General features: G+C 46.7%; 1 protein-coding gene across 15 annotated transcripts in view; it reads right to left on the bottom strand.

Annotated features, from left to right (window-relative positions):
* The window catches only part of ANKS1A (ankyrin repeat and sterile alpha motif domain containing 1A), a 110,670-nt gene that overhangs the window by 41,190 nt on the left and 51,801 nt on the right, over positions 1-17,679 (bottom strand). For all 15 annotated transcript variants that reach the window (XR_012778513.1, XM_075521946.1, XM_075521948.1 and 12 more), the window contains one exon: positions 15,378-15,949. Coding sequence is in view for 14 of the 15 variants with exons in the window: in XM_075521946.1 (XP_075378061.1) it covers positions 15,378-15,949 (572 nt within the window). In the remaining variant the exon portion in view is untranslated. The remainder of the gene's footprint in view (positions 1-15,377; positions 15,950-17,679) is intronic.

Below are 17,679 nucleotides of genomic sequence, written 5' to 3'. Positions count from 1 at the left end.
CGGTACAAGAATGGGATTTTGTGTCTTAAGCTCAAGTTTAAAAGGGTGCACTAAAAAAGGATGAGGCCACGTAAAAGGCAAAAATATCCTGATTTCAAGTGGACAGAGGCAGCCCTTAAATGACAAAAATCAAACGCATCTTGCAACTGCTCACATCACTAGCCACTGCTTCAGATAAAAATTACACGGCTAGTCATCGTGTCATCTGATCTTGCTATTTAGACTCACTGTGGCTGAATAAGGAAGCCCCAGAAATACAGTTTTGAGAACTGCAAGGAAAAGTTGAGGTTTTTTGTCAGCTAACCTAAGGCTCTTGTGTAAATCAGCAAGTCTGCAGTATCAGCAACAGAAGTGTGGGATCAGCTAAACTGGAACCAGTTAAGAGGAAAAAACTGAATTTAAAGTCTGCCTTGTGATGCTGACTTTTTCTTCTACCCTAATTACGCCTTTTAACTGTTTCCCTCCGTCGGAGGCGTGTGGCAGTCACCTTCACTCCATCAGCCCCGCTCCTCTCTACAGGCTCGGTTTTAAAGAACTTTTCCATTTCTCATTAGTTGTGATGGAGCCTGAAGGACACGCGAGCGATGCAGCAGCTTCTGCTCAAGCCTGCAGACAACGTGAAATAACTGAAACGTATTAATTGCCTCATATTTCTCAGCAGAGGTTACTGACCAGAACCCAGAGGTAACCTAGGTCTCACGATGCACATCTTTGCCAGTCACCATTTCGGCAAGAACCATCTGCTTTATCTGCTTTTGCCCCTCCAAAGCAGCAAATGCTCCCCAGCAAAGCCTCAAAATTTCATGGTGCCCTTATGTATCATCAGTACATAAAGGCCATGCAAGACTGGAGGGGAATATAGGGATGGTGCAAAACAAGCCTCACTTCCAAATAAGACCAAGGGCTTTGGTACCGACTGTTTTATTCACTTCCATAGGCAGGCACCGAACCCGAGCTGCGGCAGGATTTCTGGGATACTGCCACAACCCTGAGGGCTCGCTGCAGAATTTGGGTCTCAAGGTCAATTCAGTTCAAGCTCCAGAAGTTTAAGGGCATTAAGCTTTGAAGATTTATGTCAGTTAGAAATATACCTTGTAATGAAGCTAAGCTGGAGCTGCTCTTGTACCTACTGTCTGGGATCTTTATCTAAGAGACGTTTACTTCAGCGGATCTGGAAGCCTGTGAAGTTCTTTAGTCTCATGGGATCATTTGGAGCAAGAAGCACTTGGTTCCAGCCAAGCTTTTCCTATAACCAAGTCACCAAGAAGAAAAAAAAAAAAAAAAAAAAAATAGGTGGGGAGGGAAGGAGGAGAGGAGGCGAGGAGAAAAGCGTGTTTGTTCAAGCAGCCCCAGCTCCCTCCGACTGTCTCCCAGCAACAGAGGCAAAGCGCTTTGCAGATCTCTTACGCTGTGCCGGGACCCAGCTCTGAAGACGTGCGGGGACTGCTGCCGGTGCTGCTGGGAAAGGCAAAGAGCACAACAGCATGTTTCCGTGGCAGATTCAAACCCCACATTTGCAGCCCCTCTTTGGTCAGAGCTACGACTCTGAACGCTATTAGGCAAGAGCCAGGTAAGCTCCCTCCCATCAGATGCTTTTTACAAAAAAAATCCCATTTATTTCCCAGCGTTTTTGCGTTGGTAGAGCTAGCATTTCACCCTCCCCCACCACACTCCATGCTTGGATGCCCTCTTCCACCCTTACCCACTTGCAGTTTTGCTCTTTCACAATGCAGGATGAAGGATAAGCGAAAGTTTTAACCTGGTTTTAAGAAAGGCCAGCTCCTCTGCTGCGTTTCTTGCTGGGAAGAAGCAATGCCTACTGCAGTACTACGGCCCTGGAGAGGACGGTGCAGGATAAAAGGACTCTCCCCGTCTTTTCACTTCCTTTAAATGTAGATAAGAGTTTTCTAAAAACAACTTCTCCCCCATGGATGGAGGTAACAGGTGCCCAACGCTGCAGCCAAGAGGACAATGTGGATCCAGATCACAACCCACTCTGCTCTCAGACTGGATGAGTTCCCCTGCCCAGGGCCCTCACCATGGTCTGACACCGTGAAAAATTTGCTTCCTTCCCTGCATCCCTTTTCCATAGCTGGATCCAAAGCGCAAATTAACTCTGGGTGCCAGGCCAAGTTCACTTGTTTCCATCGCACTGCCCGCCCCTAATACGAGGGGGACTTGATGCTTTTCAGGTTCCGTCCCCAGCACGGACAGCTCTGCAGTCACAACACAGCAGTGAGGACTTGCAGGTGCTTCTTCAGCACTAAAACACCCCTGAACTTTTCCTCAAAAGCAGAGAATTGCCTTGTGCTATATAAAACTGCACGGTAATGAAATAATCGCATGGCAAAGGATTACCGTTCACAACCCATCCTTTGCTAAACATCAGTTTGATCTGGAGGAGGTCACGGTTATGCACAGGCAAAATCGTACAACAATTAACACAAAGGGAAATCCTGCTTCATGCCCTCGGCTCTCCATGAAAGGAAAACACTCTCCCAAGTCACCAACCAGCTCAAACACCACGTTATTGCTGATCATCTTGATTTAACTGTTAAGAGGTTGCAAAGATAAGAATACAGGGGAAGGACACAAACCTAAAGAGGGAATGAACTCTTCAAATCCCTGTCCTCTGCAACCAGTCCTCAGCTGCACTCTATGGCACTAAGATAGGGCTGGAAGAGAAGATACCTTGAAAATAGCCTATGCTACAGTTTTTTAGGCTGTTCTTTCCCAGTGGTTAATTATTAAAATACAAAAATACCATGTTTAAATATAGCACTGCAGTTCAGACTTAGTTGTAGCCTGAACACTCAGTTCCGATTTGTTTTGGCTTAACCTGTTTTTTTCCACTGAAGCACCAAGCATCCATCCCTGAACAGGTTGTGGGGTGGGTTTTTTATGGTTCGGTTTGTTTTGTTTTTAATTTTTATTTTACACCCACAGAAATAAAACCACAAAATGCTTTTTCCTCTTAAATGAATACAGTCATATCTGTTATTCCTAATCTAGAGGGGCAGCTGGCTCCATGCTATAAAGATATTTTAGTCAATGAGGCCTGAAACGCTACCAAGAAAGGAGACAAACTGTTGCAAAGCTAAAATACTTTGGGAGAAGGAAAGGCTGCAAGGATGGGAGAGCACTCGCCCTTCAGCAAACCCCAAAGCAAGGGGTGCAGTGGGAAGGAATTGCAGAGCGGTTACCAGGATTTGAAGCACACTGAAATATTTTCACGTTTGCCTACGTTTTGCCGAAGAATAAAAATACCCTGAAAAAAGGAGCTGGGTGCGGCTGAGAGTCATCCCATGGCTAGGGAAGTGGTAAGCTCTTCCACGCAGGCAGGCAGCCACGAAAACATAGCAACTGGCAATTTACTCCAAAACAGAACTTTATCTTAAAACAAACTATCCCAAGTGACGGAGTTCTGATTAATAGAGAAAAAGGTATTTTTTTGTAGAAGGCCAGTAAAAGCCAAGCCAGCTTGGAGGACACGCTGGATGCCAAGGTTTGTTCTGCCGGCAAGACAGAGGACATTTCAACACCAGAGTCCTGCAAAGTAATTCCCCGCCTCGCAGCACTCGTGGCAGAAGCACCTAATGGCTTTCGACGTGAGTAGGATGCAAAAATATCTCCTTTCCTCTGATACTACCCTGCACGACCAGGAGGAGACAGGTCCCAAATCTTCTGCGAAGACAGCGGTGCCAGGTACAGGGCACCGAAGCCTCCAGGGACCCTTCTCCTCGGAGGGCACGCGTGGCCCCGCAGAGGCATCGCTCCGCAGCCAGCCCTGATGCGCTTCGTTTCCACTCCCCTGCCTTGATGGACGTGAAGCCGCGGTGGCTGTATTAATCTCTCCAGTTTTTCCTCCCCAGAGCCAACGGTGAAGTTTGGAGCCAGCGAGTCCATTGAGAGAGACGGAGGATGATTAAACAAGTCCCGGGGTCTTTTATCACCAAAATAAAAGACAGCCTCATGCAACACGAGCTGTCTGCAGCAACTCATTTGCATGCAGGGAAAGGAAACTTCATTCAGAAAGCATAAAATTGAGCAGTACTCCACTAGCGTGACACTCACCCAGGTTCGGGGGCATCTTTGTGCTACTGGAGCTTTCTGGAAGGGGTTAGTAAAACCTCACCTACGGCTGAAAAGCCCTTACATTTACCATCACTATAAATGCAGAAGTTTTGTTCTCTGTCTCTGCATGCAGCATCAGCGATTCCCAAGGACATAGCAAGGTTGTCCTGGGAGAAGAAAAAAAGATGTACACATGCATGCCAGCATTTGGATGACCAGATATTGCCGAGAGCTACATACCCTACCCCAGACGGTTTATAAGCGGGGTTTCCCCCTTCCTCCATCCCCTCCGAGAACAATAGGTGGTCAGAGCACCCAGCCGCTTCGGACAGTGATCTGCACCGCTGTTCCGCAGCTCCGCAGGCGTAACACTCGGCATTTGCATCCCCAACCAAGCTCCATAGTTCGGCTCTGAACCCCACAAACCAGTTCTGTTTAGAGTAAATGCATGCTTCCCCGCTTCGAAATTAAGGCGGCCAACCAGAAGGGTAGGTTTGTGTACGTTAACTAGGAGGTTGGAAGTCTGCCTAAGACACCAGGCTATGTCGGCCAACCTTTCCACGCAGCGCGCTCTCTCTTTCCAACACCTCCCTCATGCACACACAAACACACGCTCCTTTGCGGGGAGCTTATTTCTGAGAAGCCAAATATTACCATTAAAATCCAGATATGCCTTGATATACAAAGGAGAGCCCCTTTGATGCTTTTATCCTGGAAAAACAGCTTTTAGAGTTATCTCAGGAGCAGCGAAGAAAAACTCCATTGAGGTATTTTCCCTTTAAATCACTGTAACAACTTCAGACTTGTTGAATCAGGTATGAAGAGAACAAGACTGCTTTATTCTACTGCTCTTCTCAGGCACCTCATCAGCCCCTGATACCTGGGAAGCCTGAACAGGGAACTACGTGTTATCATCCGGGGATGATTTAGCGTTGAAGGTGCGTCTGTGCACGTGCACATACATGTACGCACACACGTCTAACTACAGCATGTTGCCTCTGGGAGCCAAACCAGCAGAAAACAACTTTTTTTTCCTTGAGGTGCTTTCTGTGGTTCAGCAGTTCACCCAAAGGTGACAGCAGCATCCCCACCTCTGCGACACAGGGGGGACTGTCAGCTTGTGCCATCACCAAGAGCGTTAGGGGACAGCATAACAGGGTTTCTCCTCAAAACCTCTCCTGCCTGGTGCTTCCCGAGCTTACCTTCCCTTATGATAGGATTTCTGGTACCACACAGCATTGCTCGTCTCTTTCTGAGCTCTGCACATAGCAAGGAAAAACCCTGTGTGGGGTCAATGCCTTCTGCTTCCTCTGTGGCCCCTTCCCAAATTGGCAGCTTAAAATCACCAGTCCAGAAGCCTGGTCACAAGGAAGATAAGCTACGGCACGCCTGCACGTGCGTCAAAGAAACAGAAACACTGAGCAATAAAGTTATTCAGATAAAAGTCTATAATTAAATAAAAACGCCCAGAAACAAATGGCACACTATCTACCATATGTATGGTATTAGTGCATTATAATGACACCCTGCAGCATAAGCATAATTAGGAATATATCAGGATTCCCATTATAAATCCTTATTATTAAGGGGTTCATAACCTATTGTACAAACTCGCCTGGGGCTAGAGCTCGGCAGACAAGATAGCAGTTCCAGCAGCATATTTTATTCTTGGAAGCTACTTACAAAGTTGGGTTTAAAGGTTATCAGTATTTTAAATTTCTGCAATTCCAAGTAAGTGTCAAGGGTTAAGACTTCATTATTTCTAAGCTTCTGCAACTGAGGGATGGGGCAAATTTGGTTTAAAATTATAAAATAATCAGACAAGCTGCTTCTCCAGTTTAAAAACCCCTTTGAGTCCAACAAACACCTCAAATTACAAAGTGACCAGTCTCATTACAGCCTAACAGGCTAGCTGGAAAAAGCAGGGGAGAAAAATAAGGGTGCATTAGGTCAATGGACGATGCTGGGGAAGCAGAGAATGCCTCCATCTGATGCTTCCATTTTGTACCAATACTGCAGCAACAAACCCCAAATATAGCAAAAGTAGGATCAACCATGAGCTGTACGGTTGCCTGAAAAAGATGATCCCTCCTGCACACAAAGCCTGACTCTCAACCTTCGATATCACGGTCGAAAGTTTGTGTCAGACAGTTACGAGACCACTCTAGCCGAACACGAGATGCTGCTAGCCGTTTCCAACTGTTTTATGGATTTTCTAGAACAAGAACAAGTTATTTTGGGGTTGCTGGGAGGACAAAGAAAGCAGAGCTATTTAATCAAGATTTAGGATTTTCTTTTTTAATTGCTGACTTGTGAAATCATCTCTCAAGAGATGTGGTATACGGTCCGCAGGGGACGGAAGAGGTCAGCACAAGCAAATGACCCAAGTGACAATTGCACAACGGTGCTGAAAACCAACACCCTGCACAAGAGCGACAGACTGACTGAAAAAACAGCTTTAACTAGCCTTTCTGAGCACCTCAAAATTAACACCCAATTTACACCACGAGTCCTGTAAATGGCAATAACGCCCCTTAGCTGATGCTTCGACATTTTCTAGGCTTCTCGGTGCAGTGATAATCACGCTGGCCCACTCCTCCTGCTTCTCATTTCAAGTTTAGGAAACCCGTGGTGAAAAGACACCTCAGATGGCCTTCCCCAGCAGCCACACTGAAATGAAATCCACTACATTTGACATGCTGCTTCACATTTATTAGCTGTATCTCTAAGCACTTGCTGCTCTTGCAGCCCGCAGCCCAGTAAAGCGAGGCATGGTAAGCGCCCAGGGTCGCACGCTGAACTCGCTGCGGCTTCCAAGCATTTTGCAGATTGACAATAATTGAGGCTTGTCGTGACAATAGCACAGATAACAACAGAGGGGCCAAAGCCAACAGAAAGGCAGCTTTTCTAAAAGCCAACACGACGCAGGCTCAAAATACCACTGTGATTAGGGCACTGGCAGGCAGCGGGCAAGCCAAGAAGATGCTGCGTGCAGACGTTCATCTAGGAGACAATATAGCAGGTGCTGCTTTAGCAAGCCCCGAGGTCCTGCCTGCTGCCCTGTTTATCCTGCTGATGCAAGACACAGTGATCCAAGGCATTTTCCCCAGAAAAGTCTTTGGTTAACGGATACCTGATATTACTGACTATTATTGCATCCCTGAAGGCAGAAGCAAGGCTGCTCAGACCCCGCTGGGGTAGGTCCCGGGAGCAGAGGGATGGCTGGATCCACCAGGATCTCTGAAAGGGATGGAGTTGCAAATATTAAGAGCAAGAGAAGGATCTGGGACAATACCTGCTGGCTCCTTAGCACAAGTGTAGTCCTGGAAAATTTGGATCTGGGCCACGAATCCCATTTCTAGATTGGTGACAGCACATAAACCACTTCTGGTTTTGTTTATGACGCTTCGGCTTATGTTCTCAACATCACCATCCCATAGAGCAGAAGCCTCATATTTCATCGCTCAGTATATTCTGCATATACAAATATACCAGCCTGTGTTATGAACTCAGCATAACAAATACCGAAGGCCTGGAAAATATAAAGCTCAATTTCTTCATTCAAACCTAAACTACAAAAGCAAGCCTGTTGTTTGAGGCACATTTCAACACTTGAACTTCAGAGTTCCCATGCTATATCCTCCTCCAGCAGCATGTGCTTTCCACACACGACGCGAGGACTTGCCGAATTTGTTATTTATTTCAAGACATTCTGCAACTGTTTGTTAGTGATAAAGGCACACAGATTTTCTGGCTTAATATGGTCTCTGAGAAACTCATTTGGATCGGGATCAGGGACTGTTGCTTCATACCACTCTCCAGTCTGTGTTTTTGTACAAATCCCAGAATTAGAAGTCTGAACACATACAAAAGAAAAGGAACTTACGGTATAAATTTGTATTTCACAACCTGTGTGTGGTGGATCTGCAGTTTCAGAGCCCTCCGAATATCAATGTTTTCTGACAAATACCCAGTAAAATTCGATGTTAACATGACAAGAAAGATGGCCAAATGCAACAACGCATCCGCTCGTAACAGTGAAATGGCTGGACGCTGGTTATTTTGAACTTTAAATAAAAAAGGCAAAAAACCCCTTAAGAATATCAAATCAGTTCACTGACTTCACAGCTACATTTTCATACTCTCGCATCCTATCAAAGGCCAAAATTATTTGTTTGGCTCTTGGTGCAAAGGTTGTTTCCAGCGTGCAGGACGCGACGCAACGCAACATGGTGAAGCCCACGTGGAGATCTCGGACAGAGCTACAGAAATGCTTTTTTAAAAATAAAAGCTTCTGAAGCGCTGGAAGATGCGACATAAAGTGGAAGAGAACATAATGAAAGTCTGAAATTAGTAAGGACACTGAGGCCGGACATTTCTGTTCCTGAAAAAGACTCCCGAAAATGCTAACGATCACAAGATCGTTACATAACCAAAATATCCGTCAGAGCACGAATAATTTACATGAAAGAATCAAAAGCTTCTGATTTAGAAATACTGAGTTAGTACACTTGAAAAGTTAACAGAAACACACAGCAGCAGCGGACTGAAATTGTTGTATTATTCTAGTGCACTGGATGCACACACACTAATTTAGATCCACGTTCAGCCTGTAATTGGTGACCTATAAATAAGAGGAGAAAGAAGTCATTGTGCATTTAGATCTGTATTGAGGGCATTTTCACAAATCCTTTTGAATGCGTGGATGGAAAGTTTCTTCCACACACAGGGCAGCCGATTAAGCTGCTACTTTCGCTGTATTTTGCAAACCTGCCTTAGGGAGAGCTGCCCCGGATACCTGTCCGGTTCCAGATGAACTGATAGGATTCAAAGAGCTGGCAAATATAATTCTTGTTATGCCTAAACCTTGCTGCTAAATACAGGAATAAAATATGCTTGGTCTTTACATTTGCCTTTCAGACCAGACCATCAACTGATTTTACCTACAAAACTGGTAAATTGTCTTAGTTTGGCTTGGATGGCTTAGTTCAGTATTGGTTTATAATTTTAACAGACTGGCCATTTGCAATAGATACAAAGCAAACCTGTAAGGTGGCAACGCAAAAGCTTTCACTTTAAAAAGTTAATCAGGATGAAGGACATCTTGCCTTTGGGAGCAAAGGGAAGAGAGATTCAACACAAGGGATGATGTAAGAATTCCTGACCTTAGCACAGGAATAACAAGAGGAAACATTGGGATCTGGAGATAATAGAATAATCAGCCCAATAATTAAGTTGATTAGGATCCTGATGGACATGTTGTTTAGAACAGCAGAAACCAGAACAAAAATACTGACCACATTACTGCTTTTCCCCTAAATAAAAAAAATTATAAAACATTTCAAACGGGCAAAGGGAAAGCTGGAATGAGCGCTTAGAAACAAGGGCCAGCTCTAGGCAAGGGACATCGGCCGAAAAGCACGCCAAGCACACCTCGCTGTGAAAACAGGCTCTGCCTGGTCCCACAAGCCAAACCTGGGGCAAATGAAGCGTTAAGATTTAAACACCTGAACGAAAAGAATAAATGAAACATTTTAGGAGGCTGGCAAGCAAGGAAGGAGCCTTGTGACCCCCACACCAGGGATATCCTTGGACCATGCAGGACCACGCAAGTGCAAACGCACGGGGCTGAGCCAGAGATGCGACAGCCAGCCTGCATGCTGCAAGCGGTGTGAATATGGAGAGGCTGAACATACTGTTTTCTCAACTGCGTTTCTCACTCGAAACACCAGTATTTGGATCTACAGCGTGGGCCATATGGGAGCTGTTACCTGGCAGGTAAGCTGCATGAGCTTGTCAGAACAAAAACCACTGAGCTTTTACAAGATGCGATTTCACCAGGCACAAAAATAGCAGCTCTCCCCCCCGAATAACAAAGGAAATATTTGCATTTTCTTTCAACACCAGCTCGCAGCTCTGAATTTCAACTTCTGGGTGTCACTTCAAGGCAGTGGCAGGTTTTGCATCAAGAGCTTTCCTGAAAGTTTCACATTTCAATGCAAATGTTCTTAATCCTCAACTGTAAGCTGTAATTAAGGCACTAATTCCACTAGGTACTTAAGCACCCAAGCAGTCCTGACAAGGTTAATTGAGCTCAAGTATTTAAAGCCATACCATAGCAGCCCCAACCTCTAACAGCTTGCTCCCCAGCTCTTCAAAACCTGTGATGGAACGCACGACAGATGTGCCATTTAGTCCTGGCATCCATCCTTATGTGACATTAGGACCCCAAAAATGGGTCAGCAACAAGTGAAGCACCACATCCACAGTTACTGCGAATGGGAAAGAATTCCTTCTGCGGCGATAGCAAAACACGGAGCACCACTGCAATTATTCATAGGAGATGATGGTTGCCCAGTGCCATAATTAGCTACAGAATATTCATTAATTCTTCAACTAATTCACTTGGGGGGAAAAAAACCACACCAAAGTGGTGAACTGTACATCTCCTTTTTTCTAAAAAAAAAAGCTAAAATAAAATGCATGTTTTATTCAGTTCCCAAAGTTTCTTTTGAAGGAGGTTAAATCTCTTCCTAAAAGAGCTAAAGACAGAACACAAAGCAACTACCTCATTTTGTGAAATTGATGCTGGAACCTCCGAGCCCAGCATTCATTACAAATTCAGCATCAGAGCCACTTACTTGATAGCAGACAGCTGGAAGTGGAGGATTAAGGGATGTCAGGAGCCAGGTCTGAGGCTAATTCTCAGTAGCCTGCCACATTCTTCGCCCTGAACGCTCAACAGATCATTTTTCTTACCAATACCTATGACCCAAGAAGAGCAGCTAAACTCAAACATCACCGTGCCTCAACTCCAGACGTCTCTGCTCCGAGCATGGATGCAGATATGGGCTGGTGACATCAGGTTGTACAGATGCACCTCCTGGATCATACACGTACCGAGAACAACCACATTGCAACCCTCAAAAAAAGAAAAAGAAACAAACACCCCCGAGCAGGGCATCCTGGCTGCGCTGCCGCACAGGCAGGACCACGGGGTATGAAGCAGAAATGAACAACGGTGATAATTGCAGGAGCAGAGCCGCATCGGAAACCTATCACAAAAGGCACTAAACCTCAAGCCAAGACACTGCCCAATGTTTTTGCATTTTGCTGAAGCCAAACGTCTCCCTTCTTCCTCCTCCTCTACAAAACAGAGCTCATTTATCTGCTATTGGCATTTAGGGGTTTTCACTTCATCACCTCACTTGGTCCTACGAGAAGCGAGGCTGCGTAGGACGCGGCTTCCAAATACCCGTACATCGCTTTTATCAACCTGACAGCATCTAAAGGACAGAAAGCATTTGTCACAGCCCACCTTCTTCTGAAGCCACCACAGTTTCTAGAGGACTATTTTACAACATCCTCAAGCCCAGCCATCGTCCCTCCGCCGCTTCCCCCAGGAGATTACATCCCCGCTAATTACTCTCACTGTCAGGAAGCTGCTTCCCCAGCGGAACTGTGGCAGCTCAGTGAATGACTGTGATAAAGTTTTACTTTGTCTTGGTAAGGCTCTCTCCTTTAGCACAGACACGCTGATCTATCAAATGGATAAAAGGAGCTGGGGGGAAAAAAAAAAAAACAACAAACCCACAACAGAAGCTGGGGCAGGGGGAGAAGGAACCATTCAACACCTAAACCTGGCCAAGAGCGATCACATAGCACAGGCTCAGAATAAAGCAAAGTTGTTGCATACCGCTTAGCCTTTGTTAAACAGCTTACTGTTCATATTAGACATGTATATGTTGCCTTTCATCCAAAGAGACCTGCAATAGCTTATCATCAAGACAGAAATCAGTTCAGCCCCTGGATGGCACCCGGTGGGTGGGAGGGTTTGCTGAGCAAACTCCAAGGGGCTTCACACCATTTTGCACAACGCAAGGTTTGCCTATGGCAGGGCTCATGCGTGAACCCGGGCCGATGTGCAGGGCTGGAGCTGCTCTACAGAGGAGGAAGGCAGAGCAGATGTGAGTTAATCCGCCCCAAAAGGGGGCTGGCAGCCAAGCCGGGTGCCGAGAGTCCCCTCCTCCTTCAGGAGTGCAAACACAGTTTATTCTCCTATACAAAATTCATAGTGAGCTGTGACTGCTGCGTGCTCGTCTCACAGCTGCTAAATATTTATGAGCCAATTACAAAAAACAAATTTATCACTTTAGGCCTCAGCCAAGTTTGGAAGGATTCAAATATTTATTCTGACCAGGAGCTCTACCCGCCTTGTATGCTTCCTCTTCCCCCACCTTGCTTCCCACTCAAGAGGAGGGTCAAGCATTTTCGGTCCTCACCCCTCTCCCTGGGCAATACGTTGCTGTTCGCTTTAGTAATTTCTCTGGCTTGCTTGCAAAGGGTTTCTATCCGAAGCAGCTGACGGGAGGACACCAACGTGCGCGCTCACGCTCCCATGAAGGAGCCGGTGGGTCGGGAGACAGACGGGACACACGCTGAACATCCTTTGCAGCACGGAGCACAAAGCAGCGCTGTCGGCATCTGTTATTTGGGCCAGGCCCTTGGAGCAGGGGAGCTGCAACTGGGAAGAGGGACGAGCTTTGCCAAGTGAATCATTTCTTCCCCATCCCACCCTTTTGGCAAAGCCAGCACCACCTTCCACTTCCAACAAAGGGCATTGGCAGCGCTCGGCTGGGGAAGGGACGTGACCCTTCATTTCCAAGCAGCAGATTTTCCTGCTGTCCCCGGTCAGTGAGAGTAGCTGAGCACAGTCACCCATGGCCCAGAGCGATGATAGCTCAGCCTCTGCCACGGATCCCATCTGTCCACGGACATAAACAGTTCGCTCCCCAAGTCCCCGGCGCCCCGAACAGACACACCTACTGCTGGCAAGGCCAGTGGGCTAAATCCTCAGCTTGTTTGCTACAGCTGCATGTTGTATAGAGCTGTACATGAATCACTTTCCTCCTCAGTTGCCTGCATAAAGACTATTAAAATTAACAGAATAATGCATATAAATCTGCCATTGTTTCCCCTCAACACAGAGGAAGAGCCAAATCATTGCTAACAGGGGTGGCTCAACAAGGTTTTATATTAGCCTGGTCAATTCAGAAGCTGCAAGTTGTATCTAATCAGTGCAGCTGCATTATCCCATTCAGGGAACTAATTAAACCTCCAACAACAGCACTACATTTATGTTTACATCTCATTGTTGCCATTACGACCAGCCAGTGCAGAAGATCAGCCCCTTTCTGCACATACAAATCACTGCAAAAAAAACCCCAAACATTCCCTACAGGTACATCTTCACCATTTCTTACCAATCATAGGAGTCTGCTTTAGGATATTTTATAGCAAGAACTGGCCTGACTATATAAACTACTATCAGCAGCTCCCTTTTATGCTGCTGCTTCTATAGAAAACTGCTCTGCCCTGTGAACCATGCCCCTCCTGCCGACAGCATCAAAGAGTGCAACCATTGCTCCAGAAGTCAGAATGAGACCCCAAATGCCTCTTAAGTCTTTGGAAATTAGAGTAAATCAAGGTAAAGGCAGCGAATCACCCGCTCCTGGCTTGTCCCCCTTCTTATGAGAATATTTAGCTTTACACAGTGTTTTTCAGTGGGAACAAAAACATTCTGCAAAAAGAGGCTATCGCCATCTCACAGACGGGGAAACTGAGGCAGAGAGGAGAAACCTTTGTCCAGAATCATTCAAGCTGGTCTGTGACAGCCATGAGACCCCAAGGCAAATCAGTGCTCTGGCCACAGGATGCCACTACCAGATTAAAGCAATTCCACAGAATGTTTAAAGTACACCAGAAACCAGGAAGACAAATAAAATCATCAGGTTTTGATAGTACACTTTTTTTTACGTTAGGCCTGCCCCATTGTAGACAGATGTGAATTTTTCACATTCTTTCTTGATTTCCTCAGCTAAACATAATGGGAAGGAAAAGCAGATTTTCCTCTTGTGGCTTGTTAGGCCGACACTGGGTGGAAATGATGCTTTTTGTTTACAAGCAGGGAAGCAGATCTGCGGGCTCATTTCTCTGAGGAGAGGAAGGACAGGCACACCAACACTTGACCTCTGCCTCCAGTGAAGTCGTGCCGCGCTAAAGCCAAAGGCTCCTTCCCTTTCAGTATTTGCTGTAAACAGTTCGGTTAGGCATGAAAAGCACAGTGAAAATTATCTGGTCTTTTCAAATAATCCTCCTGCTGTAGAATCTTTCACTCACAGTCACAGTACAGCTGACCCAGGTGATTAACAGCAAAGCCTCTACAACCAAAACAGCTATAGAGGAAATCAGGTATATTTGGCAACCCTAAAACTGCAGGGAGCGAGAGTATGAACTGCAAGCTGGGCTCGTACTGAGGAGGGATTCCCACTTTGCTTTTAGCATCTTTGAATACGTCCCTCTTCCACAAAAAGATGATTTTATCTCCGAGTCGGGATCAGAGAGGCAGCTGAGCATCAGTCAGCGCACAGAGGACAGGCGAGCAGGCGCACAACCGACCCACAAGTTTACATGCCCGGCACACGCAGCTCCACACCCCCAGCACCGTGCCAGGGGGTTTATTTCCTTTCAGTGTACAAAGAGCGGTTCATCTGAGCTTATCTCTTCTGCAGCGCTGCTGCTCTACCAGCAGAGAATCACCTCCAAAGAATGTTTCAGTAATGCTGCGGTGCTGAATTTCAGAGGGACACTTAATCTTGCCTGAGTGGTTCACTAGGGCCAACTTTCTGAGCATGAAATATTTAACTATCCATGGGCCTCCTGTACTATAATAAAGCGACTTCTAACAAGCCTCTGAAATAAATATGTGAAGAGGAAAGCGGGAGCTATTAAATACACAAAACCCAGCCCAATTACTCTCTTCCCTCCATCCCCATGAACCCAGGACACTGCTTACCCCCCCCTCCCCCTCCCCAGCATCAGGGACCCAGAAACAAAACATCTCTGGATGCTGGGAGAGTCCACAGGGGAAGAATTGGAAAGAGGAGGTCAACATAAAGATTTGTGAGCAGCACTGTTATCAACTCTCCCTCATTTTGGGGATGTAAAAACTTATCTGGCTTGCCTAAAAGAAATCAAGTCCTGTATTTGAGCAACTTAAAAAAAACTTTGAAACTCACTTCTTGCAATTCTGCTTCTCCCCCCCCCTCCAGTTAAGCCTATCTTTTGGTATTTAACACCCGAAGGACTTACAAGTGAGCATTTGCCTGTTAATGTGATGTGAGAGTTAGTAAAAGCAGTGAAGACCACCCAGGACCCCCTCCGGAGGCCAGTGCAGTAGAGAGGAGCTCATGCTGTACAGATTCATTCCTGGCACAGCAGCTCTTAAGCAAGGTCAGCCTTACCTCATCCCACTCCGAAGCAAAGGACGGCGACTTCTCCAGCCTCTTCTTCCCAGTGCTGCAGTTCGAGAGCGATTCGCTCCGGCTCCCCATGGCATCGTCCTCTGTCGGAGAGCAGGTCAGAAGATCAGAGTCCGATTTGGACAAGCTGCGGCTGAGTTTAAGCTCGGCTTTGGGCTTGCTCCCCGGGTGGGCTCTGCCCACAGCTCTGTCCCCCTCTTCCTCAGCACCGCCGGGGTGCTGTAGCACGTGGGGCGTGACTACAGTTTCAGGATCCGCCCGGTTGACGTGCGTGTGCTGGACGGTTGCGTAGACCACTTGCTGGTTTCGGTCTGGAGAGCTGGTCCGTACTGATCCAGAGGCAGGTAAGTCAGCATCCTCCAGCTGCATAGCAGGTGGGTGGCTTGTAGCTTCCGTGCCTCCTTTCTCCGTGGAGGAAACGAGCCTGAAAGGGTCCTCACTTATCTCACAGATCGGGGAAGAACCGTGAAGCAACCCTGAAAACTGCTCTGGAACCTGGATGTCCTGGCCGTCGGCAGAGTCCTGGCTGCGGCTGCCACTGCTCCTCCTGTGGTCTTCGAGGGGATGAAAACAGGGAGGAGGGAAATTAAAAACATGGAAGCAGCAGCAAAATTCCAGCTCTCCCCCTGCCCTCCCTCAGCAAGGGAGGGAGAGATAGAGAGAACAGTTCAGTATTGTTCTGTGTGCTTAACTTGTACCCAAAGTCATGGCATTTATGAAATTCCAAACACTGGCCTGATTTATGCAATCTGGCAGCTCTCCTTGTTGTTTTATTCCTGTTAACACTAACTATCAGGCCTTGCTATATAAGGTTAAGAGAAGCGCTAACTATATCCTGCAGAGAGAGCAAGTGAGGTAGGAGAAGCAGAGACGGAGGCTCCTGGAACATGTGATACATTTCCGTAAAGGCCAAAGTGTTATTTAGAGCAGCGCTCCCTGCTCTTGGCACGAGCTGCAGGGTGGGAAAACTTCTGGACTGTAATCAACCTGCAAGTTCCAAAATCCGTTCCCCAGAAAAAACACTGCTTTCCTCCCTAGTGGTTTCCGAGTTTAACCTCTCCTCCTTACTCAGGGGAGAGAAAGAAACAGTTTATACAATAAAAAACTTGATCAAAAAGTCTCCTTCTTGCAAGCGAACCACTGAACGCAGAATGGTCTGATCTACTAATGCAGCGAGCTGCGTGGAGCACCGGCTGTCCCAGAAATATGACACTGTTACTCAGCTACTCCTGCACCAATATCTTTAATATCAGGTACCAGGGTCCTGCATAAATCATGAATAATTGACTGATCCCAATGGCCAAGCATGTGCCCAGCCATACGTGTTACTCACCGTGGTCACGTTGCACACATTCGAACTGCAAAAGCAAAACTTTGTAAAGCTAAGTATAACTTCTGTTTACCCACGATTCCTATACCTGCCCATAATTGCTTGCAAATTTTAACCACTTCCATTTAGTGCTGAAGAAACACTCTTCGGTCCAAGGACCAAAAAACCACACTGCAAAGGAGCATTAAGGCAAAGCACCTCGATAATGTGGCTCTGAAGTGCAAGGAGGATGTTCAGATGTGAAGAGGAAATTGCTTGCTTTGCAAGACAGCAGCTCTCGGAAGCCAAGGCAAAGGAATCCTAATCTCAGTGAGGGCAAAATACACAAATGAATTTCACTTATCTTTAACTAAAAGCAGCCTAGTAGCAACAACAGTGAGACCAACTCCTTCCCCCCAAGCATCCTTTCCAGCACTGGCTCGACCAGGTCATTTTCAAACACTAACACCCATCTGGTTTGGTGGTCTGTCCTCACACCAGAAATGAGGCAGGAAAGGACTGAATGAGTCATTTGTCTTTGCAAGCCGCTTTAGGTCCTGGGGTCTCATGCACTCTGTGTTTGATGAGCGTAAGCTAGTCCCTCTCGCAGGCATTTGTTTACTCCACAGAAATGCTAAAAGCAGCTTGCTCAGTTGGCAGCTGAGTCAGGAACAGCAAAAGCCTGAACGGAGGTTAACTGCCAGGGCAGCGTGCCGGCAGACCTCGCTTCTCGCTGGGATCAAGTGATGCGAGGGCTTAGTTCATTCTGGATCCTATGAGTTAAAGATTCCAGGACAATGAAGTAGTTGTTGATTGTCTTGCACGGGCACATAAACCACAAGTTGTGCAGCTGAAGTTGCCAAGGGGGAGGCACATCCCCTGTGGGCAGGTCCTGTCACCAGCACCATTCCTAACGCTGGTTGGGGAGTGCCAACAGCGGCACCCGATCAGAAGATCTCAAGACCAGACTCTGTT

Source organism: Mycteria americana, chromosome 20 (genome assembly GCF_035582795.1).
Source record: "Mycteria americana isolate JAX WOST 10 ecotype Jacksonville Zoo and Gardens chromosome 20, USCA_MyAme_1.0, whole genome shotgun sequence".
NCBI lineage: Eukaryota > Metazoa > Chordata > Aves > Ciconiiformes > Ciconiidae > Mycteria > Mycteria americana.
Note: the sequence above shows the minus strand (reverse complement) of the source record. Positions and strands in the feature narration are given on the sequence as shown.